This window comes from Eptatretus burgeri, chromosome 15, assembly GCF_056783735.1.
Source record: "Eptatretus burgeri isolate ZD-2024b chromosome 15, Ebu_testis_v1, whole genome shotgun sequence".
NCBI lineage: Eukaryota > Metazoa > Chordata > Myxini > Myxiniformes > Myxinidae > Eptatretus > Eptatretus burgeri.
Window position 1 is genome coordinate 59,634,218 of NC_140975.1, and position 20,000 is coordinate 59,654,217.

The 20,000-nt window shown below is 39.2% G+C and overlaps 1 protein-coding gene across 1 annotated transcript in view; it reads right to left on the reverse strand.

Moving 5' to 3' along the window:
* The window catches only part of LOC147012288 (uncharacterized), a 67,670-nt gene that overhangs the window by 593 nt on the left and 47,077 nt on the right, over positions 1 to 20,000 (reverse strand). The window contains exons 21-22 of the mRNA XM_085856226.1: positions 19,085 to 19,177; positions 1 to 10,633 (exon numbers count right to left, since the gene is read on the reverse strand). The exon at positions 1 to 10,633 is cut by the window's left edge and continues 593 nt beyond it. Coding sequence (XP_085712352.1) covers positions 125 to 10,633; positions 19,085 to 19,177 — 10,602 coding nt within the window. The 3' untranslated portion in view covers positions 1 to 124. The remainder of the gene's footprint in view (positions 10,634 to 19,084; positions 19,178 to 20,000) is intronic.

Below are 20,000 nucleotides of genomic sequence, written 5' to 3' on the forward strand. Positions count from 1 at the left end.
AAAAAAAAAACGCTCCACTGTACTGTTGAAGGAAAACAATATGGAAGGCTATGACCAAATAGTACTTTGTGTTAATACAAAGACACAATTTCTCCAAATATATTCAGGAAATTTGAAGTTGTCCTTAAAAGTCAATGAGTGATTTAACCTTAGCATTGGCTTTCAGCAATGGAAATCCAGTACTTTCATCCATAAAGCAGTTGTCCAGGGCTTGCTTGTATGTAATTTGCTCCTTTGTTGAGGGATCGGTGATGTCCTTGATGTAGGAAGTCTCATTGTTCAGGTAACTTTCCACAGCACTGCTGATAATACCTTTTTCTTTGGCTTCATGTACAGGGACTCTTCCACTTTTTGATGGGTCGACTAATCCTCCAGTTACGTGCTGGGCCTCAAGGTATCTGTACGCTGTGTCCTCATACAACCAGCCCCTCTTGAGAGCTTCACCAACAGACAACCTTTCTCGTGTTACGGCATCTTCAATGCCAGTAAAAGCTTTCTGAGCACTGATGAGTTTCTGTATGTCACTAGATCCAACCAATCCTCTTTCCAAGGCTTGGTGCACAGAACACTTCTCTGTGGTATTTATGTCGATGATACCACCAGTGGCTGCTTGTGCTTCAAGAAGTCTCTGGCTAGTTTGGGTGTCAATGAGGCTTTTTTGGACTGCACTTTGTACGGACAGTTTTGTTTCATTGGTCATATCGTATACACCGGCTATCGGATGACCTTCTGAAAGCATTGAGACGGCAATGGCATAGAATAATTCGTTGGTTTCTATTTTTTGACCCCTTTGGAATCGGTCGAGGATATCCTCTGCAGGCCCTGCAATTTTTGCAGCTATGTCTGTGATTGACAGCTCTCCGCCTTCATATTTCTGGAAGTCATTTTCACTAATAAAGCCTTGTTTGATTGCTTCATCGATCGGATATTCTTGTCCAGATTTCTGATCACGTAGGATGATTCTTTTTCCATTGGGACCAGTTATTGTGAGGAGTTCCCATTCTTTCTCCTGATTTTGTAAGTGCTTGTATGTATCCCAGTCAATGAGATGCGCTTTGTAGGCTTCATAAGGAGATAACTTCTTTCCCGTATCTGGATCGACAACTGTCACCCTTTTGGAAATGTGTGAAGTTTTTCTCATCTCCTTCATTTTTTCCTCTTCCTGTTTGCTTTCCAGGTCATTCAATTTACGCAGCAGTTGAACAAGTTCCATGTCTTTTGAGCTAATCAATAATTCATTATCAGAAACCCGCAATTTTAACTCTTCCATATCTTTGGTGAGTTTAGACAACAGCATGGCCAGTCTATCAATTTCAACCTGTTTTGATCTGCTCAGTTGAGTCTCTTTATCATACAAAGTTTTAAATTTGGACAGCTCCTGATCAACTGCTTCGTCTCTTTCAATCTTTACCACCTCTTGGTAAACAATTTTCTCCTTTTCACCTTGCATTTTAAGCTCTCTCACTTGGGCCATTAAGTTATGGTTGTCGTTTTCTACGTCGTTGCGCAATTTTTTCTCGTTTTCAAGTTCATATCTGAGATTATTTGCTTCTTTGACAACAGTGGGATCCTTTTCAAGTTTGACAACTTCTTTAATTTGTACATTGTTTTCTGCTTCTTTCTTTTGCTTTTCTAGGATTGTAATTTGGACCTTGAGTTGTTTTAGTTCATGCTCAATTTCATACTTGTTTTTGAGCTGCTCATTCAACAATTTAATTTCCGATAGTTGGTCAGATACTCTTTCACGGGTGTCTTGGAGGTTTTCCTCTGCGAGGTGGTGTAGTTTTTGTTCTTGCTCCAAGGCTCTTTGACACGAATTGACCTTGTCTTCAAGGGCAGGATCAGTTTTGTACTCTACACTTTTTTGTACAACAACCTTTTCTTGGATCTCTGGTTGTCTGTTTTCAAGATTAAATATTTTTCCTTCAAGCTTTGTGATCTGAAATTCCGCATCCATTCGTTTCTTTGATTCTTTGTCCAAGTCATCTCTAATGTTTGACAGCTCCTCTTCATCAGCTACACTTCTTTCATACTTAATGATCTCTTTTATTGTTTCTTTTGTCTGAATTTCTGGTGGTTTATTTTGCAGAGCAATTATTTGCTCTTTAAAGTTTTCAATTTCCATGTTTCTACTATCTGCCTCCCTTTTCAGTCGTTGCAGTTCAAGCCTTAAATTTGATGTGACTTTTTCAGTTTCAGGATCAGGTCGAATGACTTCGTGTACAACTTCTTTTACTTCCACCTTTGCTTTTTCAGTTGCCAAGGTATCATAATTACTTTGCAAGTTTATTAGTTGTCTTTTCACATGTGAAGATTTTTTTATTTCATCATCCAAAAGCTCTTTCAAATGAGAAAGCTCTTCAAGGGTTTGAGGATTTTCTTCAAGCTTAACGACTTCTTGTATATGCACTTCTGGCGGCTTGTTTTGAAGTTTTACGATTTCCAACTGCAAATTGTTTATTTTAGTTTTCAGATTTTCTCCAAGGCATTTTTCTTCTTCCAGCTGTTTGCTCAGATTTGCTGCTCGTTGTTCAGTTTTAGGATCAGGTTTAACAACTTCCTGCAGAACCTCCTTCACTTCAACTTTCGGTGCTGCATTTTCAATAATGAGAAGCTTTTCTTTTAAGAAGGTAACCTCTCTTTCAAGCCTAGAACATAAATCCTTTTCTTCTTGCACCTGATATTTAAGTTCTGAAATTTCATGATCTTGTTGAGGGTCCCTCTCTACCTTAACAACATCTTGGAACTTTACCTCTGGAGGACGATTACGCAGTCGTAAGATTTCTTCTCGAGTAATACTCAGGTTGATTTCAGCTTCCTGCAACCTTTTCTGCTCATTATTTAATTGTTTTTCCAAACTAAGTGCTTTCCTTTCTGTATTTGGATCAGCTTTCACAACCTCTTTTATCACCTCCTTTGGGGTTGATTTTTCGAGAGTAACATATTTCTTCTGGACTCGGTTCATTTCCTCATTCACTGCTTCATTCTTCTTCTTCTCATCTTCCAACAACTTGGTGAGGTTTTGCAAATCCTCCAGCATTTGAGGATCTTTCTCAACTTTTGCTACTTCTTTAATGATCACATTTTCCTCTAATTTTGGTGGTAGTTGCTCAATTTCATGGACTTTCTTCTGTAAAATAGTAAAATTTCTTTCCACTGCTTCCTTTGATGATGTTGCTTCACCTGCTTGCTTTTTGTATTCAAACATTTCTTTTTGCAGTCTGTCTATTTCCTTTTCATTCTCTGCAACTTGTTTTTTCAATTTTGCTGCCATTCTTTCAACTTCAAGGTCAGGTTTCACAACCTCTTTGATCACCTCTTTTGGTGTTGATTTTTCAAGTGTAAGATATTTCTTCTGAACTTGGTTCATTTCCTCATTTACTGCTTTATTCTTCTTCTTCTCATCTTCCAACAACTTGGTGAGGTTTTGCAAACCCTCCACCATTTGAGGATCTTTCTCAACTTTAGCTACTTCTTTAATGATCACATTTTCTTCTAATTTTGGTGGTTGTTGTTCAATTTCATGGACTTTCTTCTGTAAAATAGTGAAATTTCTTTCCACTGCTTCCTTTGATGATCTTTCTTCACCTGCTTGCTTTTTGTATTCAAACATTTCTTTTTGCAATCGGTCTATTTCCTTTTCATTTTCTGCAACTTGTTTTTTCAATTTTGCTGCCATTCTTTCAACTTCAAGGTCAGGTTTCACAACCTCCCTTATTACCTCCTTTGGTGGAGATTTTTCCAGTGTAAGATATTTCTTCTGAACTTGGTTCATTTCCTCATTTACTGCTTTATTCTTCTTCTTCTCATCTTCCAACAACTTGGTGAGGTTTTGCAAACCCTCCACCATTTGAGGATCTTTCTCAACTTTAGCTACTTCTTTAATGATCACATTTTCCTCTAATTTCGGTGGTAGTTGCTCAATTTCATGGACTTTCTTCTGTAAAATAGTAAAATTTCTTTCCACTGCTTCCTTTGATGATCTTTCTTCACCTGCTTGCTTTTTGTATTCAAACATTTCTTTTTGCAGTCTGTCTATTTCCTTTTCATTCTCTGCAACTTGTTTTTTCAATTTTGCTGCCATTCTTTCAACTTCAAGGTCAGGTTTCACAACCTCTTTGATCACCTCTTTTGGTGTTGATTTTTCAAGTGTAAGATATTTCTTCTGAACTTGGTTCATTTCCTCATTTACTGCTTTATTCTTCTTCTTCTCATCTTCCAACAACTTGGTAAGGTTTTGCAAACCCTCCACCATTTGAGGATCTTTCTCAACTTTAGCTACTTCTTTAATGATCACATTTTCCTCTAATTTCGGTGGTTGTTGTTCAATTTCATGGACTTTCTTCTGTAAAATAGTGAAATTTCTTTCCACTGCTTCCTTTGATGATCTTTCTTCACCTGCTTGCTTTTTGTATTCAAACATTTCTTTTTGCAGTCTGTCTATTTCCTTTTCATTTTCTGCAACTTGTTTTTTCAATTTTGCTGCCATTCTTTCAACTTCAAGGTCAGGTTTCACAACCTCCCGAATCACCTCCTTTGGTGGAGATTTTTCCAGTGTAAGATATTTCTTCTGAACTTGGTTCATTTCCTCATTTACTGCTTTATTCTTCTTCTTCTCCTCTTCCAACAACTTGGTGAGGTTTTGCAAACCCTCCACCATTTGAGGATCTTTCTCAACTTTAGCCACTTCTTTAATGATCACATTTTCCTCTAATTTCGGTGGTTGTTGTTCAATTTCATGGACTTTCTTCTGTAAAATAGTAAAATTTCTTTCCACTGCTTCCTTTGATGATCTTTCTTCACCTGCTTGCTTTTTACATTCAAACATTTCTTTTTGCAGTCTGTCGATTTCCTTTTCTTTGTCTGCAACTTGTTTTTTCAATTTTTCTGCCATTTTTTCAACTTCAAGGTCACGTTTCACAACCTCCCTTATCACCTCCTTTGGTGTTGATTTTTCTAATGCAAGATATTTCTTCTGAACTTGGTTCATTTCCTCATTTACTGCTATATTCTTCTTCTTCTCATCTTCCAACAGCATGGTGAGGTTTTGCAAACCCTCCACCATTTGAGGATCTTTCTCAACTTTTGCTACTTCTTTAATGATCACATTTTCCTCTAATTTCGGTGGTTGTTGTTCAATTTCATGAACTTTCTTCTGTAAAATAGTAAAATTTCTTTCCACTGCTTCCTTTGATGATGTTGCTTCACCTGCTTGCTTTTTGTATTCAAACATTTCTTTTTGCAGTCTGTCTATTTCCTTTTCATTCTCTGCAACTTGTTTTTTCAATTTTGCTGCCATTCTTTCAACTTCAAGGTCAGGTTTCACAACCTCTTTGATCACCTCTTTTGGTGGTGATTTTTCAAGTGTAAGATATTTCTTCTGAACTTGGTTCATTTCCTCATTTACTGCTTTATTCTTCTTCTTCTCATCTTCCAACAACTTGGTGAGGTTTTGCAAACCCTCCACCATTTGAGGATCTTTCTCAACTTTAGCCACTTCTTTAATGATCACATTTTCCTCTAATTTCGGTGGTTGTTGTTCAATTTCATGGACTTTCTTCTGTAAAATAGTGAAATTTCTTTCCACTGCTTCCTTTGATGATCTTTCTTCACCTGCTTGCTTTTTGTATTCAAACATTTCTTTTTGCAATCGGTCTATTTCCTTTTCTTTGTCTGCAACTTGTTTTTTCAATTTTTCTGCCATTCTTTCAACTTCAAGGTCAGGTTTCACAACCTCCCTTATCACTTCCTTTGGTGTTGATTTTTCCAATGTAAGATATTTCTTCTGAACTTGGTTCATTTCCTCATTTACTGCTTTATTCTTCTTCTTCTCATCTTCCAACAACATGGTGAGGTTTTGCAAACCCTCCACCATTTGAGGATCTTTCTCAACTCTTGCTACTTCTTTAATGATCACATTTTCCTCTAATTTTGGTGGTTGTTGTTCAATTTCATGGACTTTCTTCTGTAAAATGGTGAAATTTCTTTCCACTGCTTCCTTTGATGATCTTTCTTCACCTGCTTGCTTTTTGTATTCAAACATTTCTTTTTGCAATCTGTCTATTTCCTTTTCTTTGTCTGCAACTTGTTTTTTCAATTTTTCTGCCATTCTTTCAACTTCAAGGTCAGGTTTCACAACCTCCCTTATCACTTCCTTTGGTGTTGATTTTTCCAATGTAAGATATTTCTTCTGAACTTGGTTCATTTCCTCATTTACTGCTTTATTCTTCTTCTTCTCATCTTCCAACAACATGGTGAGGTTTTGCAAACCCTCCACCATTTGAGGATCTTTCTCAACTTTTGCTACTTCTTTAATGATCACATTTTCCTCTAATTTCGGTGGTTGTTGTTCAATTTCATGGACTTTCTTCTGTAAAATGGTGAAATTTCTTTCCACTGCTTCCTTTGATGATCTTTCTTCACCTGCTTGCTTTTTGTATTCAAACATTTCTTTTTGCAGTCTGTCTATTTCCTTTTCTTTTTCTGCAACTTGTTTTTTCAATTTTTCTGCCATTCTTTCAACTTCAAGGTCAGGTTTCACAACCTCCCTAATCACCTCCTTTGGTGGTGATTTTTCTAATGTAAGATATTTCTTCTGAACTTGGTTCATTTCCTCATTTACTGCTTTATTCTTCTTCCTCTCATCTTCCAACAACTTGGTGAGGTTTTCCAAATCCACCACCATTTGAGGATCTTTCTCAACTTTTGCTACTTCCTTAATGATCACATTCTCCTCTAATTTTGGTGGTTGTTGTTCAATTTCATGGACTTTCTTCTGTAAAATAGTAAAATTTCTTTCCACTGCTTCCTTTGATAATCTTTCTTCACCTGTTTGCTTTTTAGATTCAAACATTTCTTTTTGCAGTCTGTCCATTTCCTTCTCTTTGTCTGAAAGTTGTTTTTTCAATTTTTCTGCTAATCTTTCAACTTCAAGGTCAGGTTTCACAACCTCTTTAATCACCTCCTTTGGTGTTGATTTTTCAAGTGTAACATATTTCTTTTGAACTTGGTTCATTTCCTCATTTACTGCTTTATTCTTCTTCTTCTCATCTTCCAACAACTTGCTGAGGTTTTGCAAATCATCCACCATTTGAGGATCTTTCTCAACTTTAGCCACTTCTTTAATGATCACATTTTCCACTAATTTAGGTGGTTGTTGTTCAATTTCATGGACTTTCTTCTGCAAAATAGTAAAATTTCTTTCCACTGCTTCCTTTGATGATCTTTCTACACCTGTTTGCTTTTTATATTCAAACATTTCTTTTTGCAGTCTGTCTATTTCCTTTTCTTTGTCTGCAACTTCTTTTTTCAATTTTTCTGCTAATCTTTCAACTTCAAGGTCAGGTTTCACAACTTCCCTTGTCACCTCCTTTGGTGTTGATTTTTCCAATGTAAGATATTTCTTCTGAACTTGGTTCATTTCCTCATTTATTGCTTTATTCTTCTTCTTCTCATCTTCCAACAACTTGCTGAGGGTTTGCATACCCTCCACCATTTGAGGATCTTTCTCAACTTTTGCTACTTCTTTAATGATCACATTCTCCTCTAATTTTGGTGGTTGTTGTTCAATTACATGGACTTTCTTCTGTAAAATAGTAAAATTTCTTTCCACTGCTTCCTTTGATGATCTTTCTTCACCTGCTTGCTTTTTATATTCAAACATTTCTTTTTGCAGTCTTTCTATTTCCTTTTCTTTGTCTGCAACTTGTTTTTTCAATTTTTCTGCTAATCTTTCAACTTCAAGGTCAGGTTTTACAACCTCCCTTATCACCTCCTTTGGTGGTGATTTTTCCAGTGTCAGATATTTCTTCTGAACTTGGTTCATTTCCTCATTTACTGCTTTATTCTTCTTCTTCTCATCTTCCAACAACTTGCTGAGGGTTTGCATACCCTCCACCATTTGAGGATCTTTCTCAACTTTTGCTACTTCTTTAATGATCACATTTTCCACTGATTTCGGTGGTTGGTGTTCAATTTCATGGACTTTCTTCTGCAAAATAGTAAAATTTCTTTCCACTGCTTCCTTTGATGATCTTTCTTCACCTGCTTGCTTTTTGTATTCAGACATTTCTTTTTGCAGTCTGTCTATTTCCTTTTCATTCTCTGCAACTTCTTTTTTCAATTTTTCGGCTAATCTTTCAACTTCAAGGTCAGGTTTCACAACCTCCTTTGGTGGTGATTTTTCAAGTGTGAGATATTTCTTCTGAACTTGGTTCATTTCCTCATTGACTGCTTTATTCTTCTTCTTCTCATCTTCCAACAACTTGGTGAGGTTTTGTAAATCCACCACCATTTGAGGATCTTTCTCAACTTTAGCTACTTCTTTAATGATCACATTTTCCTCTAATTTTGGTGGTTGTTGTTCAATTTCATGGACTTTCTTCTGTAAAATCATAAAATTTCTTTCCACTGCTTCCTTTGATGATCTTTCTTCACCTGCTTGCTTTTTGTATTCAAACATTTCTTTTTGCAGTCTATCTATATCCTTTTCTTTATCTGCAACTTGTTTTTTCAAGTTTGCTGCTGATCTTTCAACTTCAAGGTCAGGTTTCACAACTTCTTTGATCACCTCTTTTGGTGTTGATTTTTCAAGTGAAAGATATTTCTTCTGAACTTGGTTCATTTCCTCATTTATTGCTTTATTCTTCTTCTTCTCATCTTCCAACAACTTGGTGAGGTTTTCCAAATCCACCACCATTTGAGGATCTTTCTCAACTTTTGCTACTTCTTTAATGATCACATTCTCCTCTAATTTCGGTGGTTGTTGTTCAATTTCATGGACTTTCTTCTGTATAATAGTAAAATTTCTTTCCACTGCTTCCTTTGATGATCTTTCTTCATCTGTTTGCTTTTTATATTCAAACATTTCTTTTTGCAGTCTGTCTATTTCCTTTTCATTCTCTGCAACTTGTTTTTTCAATTTTTCTGCTAATCTTTCAACTTCAAGGTCAGGTTTCACAACTTCCTTTGTCACCTCCTTTGGTGTTGATTTTTCAAGTGTGAGATATTTCTTCTGAACGTGGTTCATTTCCTCATTTACTGCTTTATTCTTCTTCTTCTCATCTTCCAACAACTTGGTGAGGTTTTGCAAATCCTCCAGCATTTGAGGATCTTTCTCAACTTTTGCTACTTCTTTAATGATCACATTTTCCTCTAATTTTGGTGGTTGTTGTTCAATTTCATGGACTTTCTTCTGTAAAATAGTAAAATTTCTTTCCACTGCTTCCTTTGATGATCTTTCTACACCTGTTTGCTTTTTGAATTCAAACATTTCTTTTTGCAGTCTGTCTATTTCCTTTTCATTCTCTGCAACTTGTTTTTTCAATTTTTCTGCTAATCTTTCAACTTCAAGGTCAGGTTTCACAACTTCCTTTGTCACCTCCTTTGGTGTTGATTTTTCAAGTGTGAGATATTTCTTCTGAATGTGGTTCATTTCCTCATTTACTGCTTTATTCTTCTTCTTCTCATCTTCCAACAACTTGGTGAGGTTTTGCAAATCCTCCAGCATTTGAGGATCTTTCTCAACTTTAGCTACTTCTTTAATGATCACATTTTCCTCTAATTTTGGTGGTTGTTGTTCAATTTCATGGACTTTCTTCTGTAAAATAGTAAAATTTCTTTCCACTGCTTCCTTTGATGATCTTTCTTCCCCTGCTTGCTTTTTGTATTCAAACATTTCTTTTTGCACTCTGTCTATTTCCTTTTCTTTGTCTCCTAGCTTCTGCTGTAACTCTGAAATTTGTTTTTTGAGGTTGGCAACAACTTTTTCCACATTCGGGTCAGGTGTCACAACCTCTTCTCTAAGTAGCTTTTGTTTGCTTTGTTCCAGAGTGATGTATTTCTTCTGCATGTGATTTATTTCATCATTCATCGCTTTATTATTTTTTCTTTCATCCTCCAACATTTTTCTCAGGTTGTTCAGTTCCTCTTCTGTTGCCGGATCTTTTTCAGTTTTAGCTACTTCCTTTATGATTACCTTCTCATCCAGTTTTGGTTGTTGTTGTTGTTGTTGTTTTTGTTGTTTTTGTTGTTCAAATTCATGGATTTTCTTTTGCATCAGGTGCATTTTGTTTTCAGTTTCTTTCCGTTCTTTTTCTGCTTTCCTTATCAGATCTGAATTTTCATTTTGCAGGTCTGACAGCCTTGTTTTAAGCAGTTCTGTTTCCTTTAACATTCCCGGATCAGATTTTACCGCTGTCTGTGTGACATTTTTTCTTTCCATTTTTGGTTGGGTTTCTTCCTGAGCATAACTCCTCTTTTTTAGGAGGGTGTTTTCTTCATTTGCTCTTTTATTCCTCTTCTTTTCTTCTGTTAACTCTGTGTTCATTCGTTCCAGTTCTTCTTCCAGATCTCTTCTTTCCATTGCTACTTCTTTTATGATAACCTTCTCATCAGTAATCACTTCTTTATTGGTTATTTGATTCAATTTCAACTCAAGTTCTTTGATTTTCCTCTCACGCACCATCAATGTCTCATGTTCTTCTCTTGTTTTTTTTTGAAGGCTGCCCAACTGATCCTCCAGATACTTGCGTTTGTCCATTTCTTCACCATACAGCTTTTGTAGATCTGATTGGCCATCTTTTTCACTCCACTGGCTTTTTACTTGTATTTGCTGTGCTTTCTTTTCTTTTTCCTGCAAATAAAATGGCAGAAAGTGCATATGAGATGTTGAATCAATGCATTCATAACATGTTGAACTTACTAGAACTTTACCTGGTGTAGTTTGTCATATTCATTGCATAATTATTCGTATGTGGCTCTTCAGAATTCTAAGCAATTTTCTAATCTCTACTTGCTCTACTTAAAGGGAGGTAGTCATGCCATTATCCTGGAATGGCCTTGGTGTCTCGATTCTTTGAAGAAAGAATGCTCCAGGCAGCTTACCAACACTGAGGTTTGAATCACTTTTCACTTTATTTTAAAACACTCCAATTGCGATGGTAAAAACCACGCTTTTCCACACAAAACCACACCGTTCTGCCAGAAAGGGAATAGCAAAACGCCAGCACCCCTCTCAAGATGACGCAACACATGGGTGCAGCATAAATATGCATGAGGTAAAACATGAATATGCACGAGGCAAAACATGGGTGGAACATAATACACATTTTATATTCAAACTTGATTACATCACACTCCTCACCTGGTTTTAACATAAACCACTACAGGAATTGATTGAGCAAAGAGAATTACGTGAACACGAGAACGGGGATAGCCACCTTGGGTTGATACATTGTCAAATTGTTATTGAACATTATCAAAAATGTTGAACACTTGTCAAAAATGAAATAAACTGACGACATAGTACATCATATACAGTCACTAAATTCACAGACCAGACTATAGCTATTGGATAGGGACATAGTGGAAAATAACATTCACAATATAACATTCAGTTGAACACAATGAAGGAATTCACTCTTCACCCACTGGTAAAAGCAGTATGACCTCAGTTATGGGTCGCAGATAGATATGCACTTTTCAAACGCGACCATCTGTGCTGGACAATGTCTCAATCATGCATCCATAGGGCCAGTCATTCCTGTGAGCATCTGCCTTCAGCAGAACAGTGTCACTGACAAAAAGTTGCGTTTCTTGGCTTGCCGCTGAATACGGGGCAGCAGGGTCGGGAGATATTCTTTGCACCATCGTGACCAGAAGGTATTCACCAAATGCTGTACACGTCGCCAACGATAGTCAAAGATGTCTGTCAGATGACTGAAATCATCTGGTGGTGCACGAAGAGGCATTGTCATAATGATAAGTAGTGTGGTGAGAGAGGCACACCAGTTGTCCCATTGTTTCTTGAAATGTTCAGGAAGTGGTTCATCCCATCTAAGCGCAGCTCTGGCATTGCCGGGTAAGATCATCTGATGTAGCACCATCTTTCCCATAATGACTAGTGTTGTGAAACCGAAGGGGTCGTAAATGCTGTTGACAATAGAAAGAACTCCATGCTTTGTGAAGGACTTGTCCATGTCAAGAACAATGAAGATGTTGGTATCTGTTTCCAAATCCCATGACACTGCAAGTGACTGCTGAACAAGTAGTAAGTGGGCACCATGGTCAAGGTCAAATAAATTCTTTGCATGCTTGCTGTCTGGAAAATGAGTAATCACTTCTATGCTGTTGGAAGCAATTTTGTGCAGACATGGATTAGTAGGAGAAAAAAACTGCTGTGCAGACATAGATTCGCAGCCTTGGTACAAGTCAGGAGGTCTATCGCTGCAACAGGGGTAGGTAAGCTCACCAAACCATCATCGACATAGAAATTCCTTTCCACGTAATGTCTTGCATCGCATCCATATTTTCTTCACCATTCGATGCAGTTTTACGTAGTCTAAAAGTAGCAATGGCGGGATTGGGACTGTTCCCAAATACGTACACCTTCATATGAAATTTGAAGATGTCCACTTTGGAGTCATCGTTCTTTCACCAAATAAATCACATAAAGTATCAGTGATCCTCACGCACATAAAACGATGGAACATTTGCTCTACGTCGGCCATGATGGTGATGGGCTCCTGCCTGAAGCATACCAATACCCCGAGGAGATGATTGATGAGATCTGGGCCAGGAATTACGACCTAATTTAACAGGATATTATGATGGGTAGCACTGCCGTCGAACACCACATTAATATTTTCAGGTTTGTGTGGATGGAATGCAGCAAAATGAGGAAGATACCATTGTGGTCATTTTGCCTTTGTTCATGGTTCAAGAGACTCAGCATGTCCTTTGGAAAAGAGTTTAACCATGAAGTCCATGTTCTGCTATTTAAGTGCTGGTTTCTTATCCAGAAGTTTGCAAAGGGACTTTAAGCAGTTGACTGTAAGGGTCGATTGTCTGGAAGTTTTATGTCATCTCTGAAGGATAACCGAGCCACCCAATGGCCATTGTCATTCTTGATGAATCCGTCCTCCATGATTGTGAGAAAGCAGTTGTCGTCTGTGGAGCAACCCGGCTTCTCATAATTCCTTGTTCGCTGGTAGATGTCACTGCCGATCCCATTGTCATAGGCTTGCAGAATCTCCCGAACAGCTGACCTGAAAGTACGTGACGATGTGGCAGGATGACGTCCTTGACGGTGACACGATTATGGCAATGGCGTGCAGATTGATAGTTCATGCTCCGTTACCCTGAGCGAGTGGTTCGTGCTCCGTCACCCCGAGCGAGTGGTTCGTGCTCTGTCACCCTGAGTGAGTGGTTCGTGCTCCGTCACCCTGAGCGAGTGGTTCGTGCTCCGTTACCCTGAGCGAGTGGTTCGTGCTCCGTCACTTAGAGCGAGTGGTTCATGCTCCATCACTCAGAGCGAGTGGTTCGTGCTCTATCACCCCGAGTGAGTGGTTCGTGCTCCACCACCCTGAGCGAGTTGTTTGTGCTCCATCACCCCGAGTGAACGGTGCGTGCTCCGTCACTCTGAGCGAGTGGTTCGTGCTCCGTCACCCCGAGCAAGTGGTTCATGCTCTGTCACCCTGAGCGAGTGGTTCATGCTCCTTCACCCCGAACGAGTGGTTCATGCTCCGTCACCCTGAGTGAGTGGTTCTTGGTTCGTGCTCCATCGCCCAGAGCAAGTGGTTCATGCTCCATCACCCTGAGCGAGTGGTTCATGCTCCGTCACCCTGAGCAAGTGGTTCGTGCTCCATCACCCTGAGCGAGTGGTTCATGCTCCGTCACCCTGAGCAAGTGGTTCGTGCTCCATCACCCTGAGCGAGTGGTTCGTGCTCTGTCACCCTGAGCAAGTGGTTCCTGCTCCGTTACCCAGAGCGAGTGGTTGGTGCCCTGTCACCCTGAGCAAGTTGTGAAATAACACACGATTCCCAAGCCAATATATATATATATATATATATATATATATATATATATATATATATATATATATATATATATATATATATATATATATATATATTGTTACGGTTGTGGAAATTCACAGATCACGATTCAGGTTCCCCAGAGATCAGTTATTTCGGTAAGTGTGTGTTCCAGGTTAGATTTCCCCACCGATGTATAATGGGGATTATTCGTGTGCCGGGCTGTGAACCTTTGAGGTAGTGTTATTCTTTTCTGTCTTTTATTTTAAACAATCATCTCCTCACCATCTTCTCCACAAACCACCATCAACTCCTCACCACCTTCTCCGCAACCGCCATCATCTCCTCACCACCTTCTCCACAACCGCCATCTCCTCACCATCTTCTCCACAAACCGCCAACATCTCCTCACAACCTTCTCCACAACTGCCATCATCTCCTCACCACCTTCTCCACAACTGCCATCATCTCCTCACCATCTTCACCACAACCACGTGAAGCCGGTGATTCCAAACACGTCCGCATGAATCCGGTGAGTCCAAACACTTCCGTGTGAAGCCGGTGATTCCAAACACTTCCGCGTGAAGACGGTGATTCCTAATACGGCCGCGTTTGATGGCATGATCGGATCAGAATGGCGAAAGGGGCAGAGCCAGACTGGGGTGAAGGGTCGAAGGTGAAAGAGCAAACACCATCCCCCGAACCCGATAAAAAGCTGGGCTGAAACGCCGAGCAGTCCAGTTGAGTGTTGGAGTCCAGAGAGTGGACTTTGGAGCCTCGAGTCCATTTGAACAGTTGAAGAGACGCCGAGTCGTCGACAAGGAACGAACGAGTTGGAGAAGAGCGCTGGGAGAGAGCGTTCAAGTTCGCGCGGCGCTGGTGTGGTGGAGTTGGGAAGAGAGCTTGGAGAGTTTGGAGGTTGGAGTGCGGGCAGAGACATCGAGGGTCGCCCAGGGAGTCACCAAGAGGGTGGCAGGTAGCCCGCTCGGTCTCTCGGAGTCTCTTTGGTCATCCCGGCTCCGAGCAATTATAAAGGCTTACGAGCCCGGTTCTTCCTTTCTTTCTTGGGGTTTGCATGAAAGTCTGTGGCGCCTTGTCTACCAAGTAGAACTGACTAAGTGCATGTACATAATGAATAGACATCGGCTGTAGGTTTTTGCTCGTGTCTTTTTCCCCATTTCCCCCCAATCATTGTATTGCTTGCATGCCTGTGTGGAAATAAATATCCCCATTTTTGAATGTCACCTGCTCGTTGCGTCCCTTCCTCCATTGACTGTCATAATTGCATTCGGAATAATTATCTAGCTGATTATAAGCCGATAAAACGTACATCTGGTCCGTCCGACGAGGCTTGGTGATATAAAACCGCTCGGCAATCGCAAACAGAACGAGTTGCTTAAAGCGGCTCGTTTTCGTGCAGGCTCCATTGAGGTATTAACTCCAGGCAATTCTGTCTGCGCGAATAATTAGGTACATCGACAATTCGGCGATCGACCCTGTAGCGCGTGGACAGAAGAGTTGGCTGGTTTATGGTGTGGTTAAAAACACCCGTAGCTGGGTCTCGGCGTTGATCCGAAAGCTGCGACTAGTTTTTTTTATTTTTTTTTTGTATACCTTGTCGAGGCTCGTATGAGAGCTAACACACAACGCACATCAAGGGGGGCATGAGACAGGAGGGGAGGGAGTGGGAAGGACAAAATAGTGGGGAACAGAGACATTTGGAGATCTGTGGAAGGGAGAGGGATGAGATGGGTAACATGGGGAATAGAAGATGGACATTACAGGGACTTTCAGGAAGGAAAGCAGGGAATTTGAAGGAGATGGGTTTGGAGTGGATTAACGGGGGTAGAAAAGATCGATGATTTGGATGGGGGACGATAAGAGGTGGTGGTGAACAGCTGCTTTAAAGGCCTGGAGGGAAGAATGGGATTGAACAGAGTGAGGGAGTTTATTCCCAAGGCGGGGAAAAAGAGGAATCAAAGAGTGAAGGTGAGCAGTGATTCGTGATTTTGGTAGTTTTACCAAAAGGGGGTTGTTGGCGGACCTTAAGCTCCCTGCAGAAATACGGTGGGGACAAATCGCAGACACAGCGGGGGGGGGGGGGTGGCAAGACCGGAGAGGAGACGGTAGAAGACAGAAAAACCACCGACCTGTATGTGGTCAGAGAGTGAGAGGCCCAAAGACTCAGCCTCATCACGGGAGATGCCAATGATCCGAAATGCCTTGGTTTCCACAGCGTGAAGTCGAGAAAGGTGGGAGGCAGAAACACCAGCCCTTGATCATATCAACGGCTGATGATGATCATATAATCTTTGTTAGTTTGACAGTCACCGAGCCGAGGCCTCTGTGTTGGAGGTGACACTCTGTTGTGGATTCTGTCCAATGGGGATCAGTGGAGTGCTCGTCACACTCCTCATGTTTCGATATATATATATATATATATATATATATATATATATATATATATATATATATATATATATATATATATATATATACTTTATACATACATATCACCTGGGCCTCTCACTCGATATATATATAGAGAAATATATATATATATATACATATATATATATATATATATATATATATATATATATATATATATATATATATATATATATACATATATATATATATATACATATATATATACATATATATATATACATATATATATATACATATACATATATATATACATACATATATATATACATACATATATATATATATATACATATATACATATATACATATATACATATATACATATATACATATATACATATATATATATACATATATATATATACATATATATATATATATATATATACATATATATATACATATATATATATATATATATATACATATATATATATATATATATATATATATATGTATATATATATATATATATATATATATATATATATATATATACATACATGCACAGCTGCTTTAAAGGCCTGGAGGGAAGAATGGGATTGAACAGAGTCACACGCACAGTCGGTGAGGCCGTCCGGGAAGTCGTGAAGATTATACGCCGATTAATCACGTCTTGTTTGAACATTAGTTGCAGATTACACGGATATCTATAAATCGCGTACTCTTGCAATGTATGACTATATGTCTATTAATTACATACTGTTTGAATGTCAGTTGCAGATTGCACATACATCTCTTAATTCCATACTGTTTGAACGTCAGTTCCACCCTGACTTCACACATATATGTCTATTAATTTCGTACTTTTGGAATGCATGTTTTGACGGTTTAGACTGCTTAGAGACCTTCGACCCTTGAATATCCTAAAGACCCAAAAGACCCAGTGGACCAAGATGACCCAAAAGCCCCCGAGGACCCAAAAGACCCTGAAGACCCAAAAGTCACCGAGGATCTAAAAAAGACTCCAAGGACCAAAAAGTCACTGAGGATCCAAAAAAGACACAGAAGACCCAAAATGTCCCCGAAGACTCAAAAGTCAATGAGGACCCAAAAGTCACCAAAGACCTTGCTATCCTTGTTTTTAATTCAATAATTTCTTTGATTCTGAAATGAAAAACCATTGTAATATTTTTGCATGCAGGCCTATTAAATGCCTAAAAATGCTTTCCAGTGAATTTTGGTGATGCATTTCGACTCATCGTGCACACTGAACATGACGACAAAGGAGCTTATCTACAGCATTAAAGTTGTCCCTTTCAGTGCCGACGTCACTTCCTCCATTGCACTTATCTGCTCAAATGAGCAATCTTGCCTCTCCCCTCACCCCTCTCATGAAAATATCTTCTGAATTCTGACACCCATGTACATATAAATAATATGACACAAATGTGCTAGCCAGAAGCGAACTCAGAAGAGACAGACCTACTTTGAGGAAAAAAGACAAACCACGAATGCTGCAGCAGGTACACCGCATCAGCATGTTCTTCCCATTTTTTCGTTCATCACTTTTAGTTGTTGTTGTTCGTCTTTTGGCTGCTTCCGTTAGGGGTTGCCACAGCGGATCATCCGTTATGATTCGCATACTGATTTGGCATCCGTTTTACACCGGATGCCGTTCCTGACGCAACCCTGGTCGCCTCTTACGACACAGGGATAAGGATTGGGTTTTGCCATGATTCTGGGCTGCTCTACACCCTCTCATAGCACGCCCCAGCGCAGAGCTCACGTCCTCAAGCGATCCTCCAACCCAAGCCTCCGAGTAGCCGGATTACAGGCGCATGCCACTACGCCCGGTCATCACTTTTAGTTATTATATCATCCTTCGTCATCTAAATCCAACATTTAATTTAATGGACTTTAAAGTCTGTCCTTTTGTTTTATTGTTTTTCATTTGGAGGCATGCAAGCCTGGTGTTGGCTTCGTGATTAGGGTGGTTGGCTTGAGATCTAAGGATCCTGAGTTTGAGCCCTGTTGGCTGTGCATGTTGAATTAACACCAAGTGGAGGTTGACTCAGCCTGCCATCCTTCCAAAGTTGGCAAAATGAGTACCAGTGTACTGGTAGAGGGGCACAGCATCAGTGGCACAGCTGTGCTTCCAAGAAATGATAGCTACCCAGCAGCCAAGCTGCCATACGCAAGAAGAAGAAGAATTTGAAGGCATATTCTCTCCCAAAATGCAATATAAAAATGGCCACTTCCTTGCTGGCAGGAGCAATGAAACAATTTCGAGTTCTGTTTTATTCATACATTTTTACAAACACGTTTTCCTGTACCAATTATGTGACACCACATGACTGTTATCCTGGTGCTTTTCAAGCAGGTTGGTGCAGCAAATATTACACTGTCCTTTTCTTCTTTTTTTCCTCGACAAGATCAAGTCTCATGCAAAAGCAAGGTTAAACTGGCAGTGGTGCAGTGGTGCAACAATTGGAGACAACCAGCAAGAGAATAAACGAGCAGGAAAGGTTATAATACAGTATAGAGAGAGAATGGGAGGAAACACTGAAATCAATAAAAGGGTTGGGTTAGGAAGTGACTTTCAGCCAACTGTCCCATCTTGTAGCATAAACTTGTGAACTTTGAAGATCCCTTTGAAGGTGTGTTTGTCTCCTGAGCCATTTGCTAAATTACTGTCCTTACTTATGGTGAGCACTACTTCAACAGCATTCATGTCTCCAGAAATGATGCAGCCAGCATCCAGGTGTTGCATTTTCTATCCTTTACAGGACCGAGGCTCATAAGAAGATCAAGGTAAATGCTAGAAAATGCAAAAAAAGCACAATAGAATCACAACAAAAATACATGTAACTCACTGGCTTCTGGAAGTTCTGCATGTTTTTGAGAAGAATGAGATGTTGTTCATTCTCTGCTGAGGCTTCAGTGTATTTTTTAATCATATTTCTTTCCTGAAATGAAAGAGTTATTCACTTAAAGGGGCATTGCGATCGAACATTTCAAGCTTTTGATGCGCTACTTCCAATTGGATTAAATGTTTAACCAAAATATCCGAGAAACACCCCCATAAAATTTGTTTGTGGTTGATGATGTAATATATGGCCAAGATTGAAAAGAAACTAAGATCAGGCCATCCTGATGTCTTGACATGTCAAAGAGTAACAAGATTTTAAGAACATAGCAAATCTTCAGGATGAAATACACTTTCGTTTCTGTTCCTGTTATGAAAAAAAATGGAAGCGAATTGCGATTATGTGTGGATATATACATGCTACCAGGATATACATATATGTATATATATATATATATATATATATATATATATATATATATATATATATATATATATATATATATATATATATATATATATAAGGATGAGGAAGAAAAGACAAAAACGAGCAGGGAACATTCCTAATAATGATTTATTGACAGTCAACTTACAAAATGGGACACAGAGCAGACTTAACGCAAAAATAATAACAATAATAACAATAATGATCCTCTGCAGTCTTACTTAAGCAGACAAGCGCCAGCACACACACACACACACACACACACACACACACACACACACACACACACACACACACACACACACACACACACACACACACACACACACACACACACACACACACACACACACACACACACACACACAGAAAACCCGATGAAGATAAAGTTTTGCAACCAGGAAGGGAGGGGAGTTCAGGCTATGATCTCGTTACCTTTGCTCCCGATAGCACGACGTGCCACCAAAACGTTTCGGGG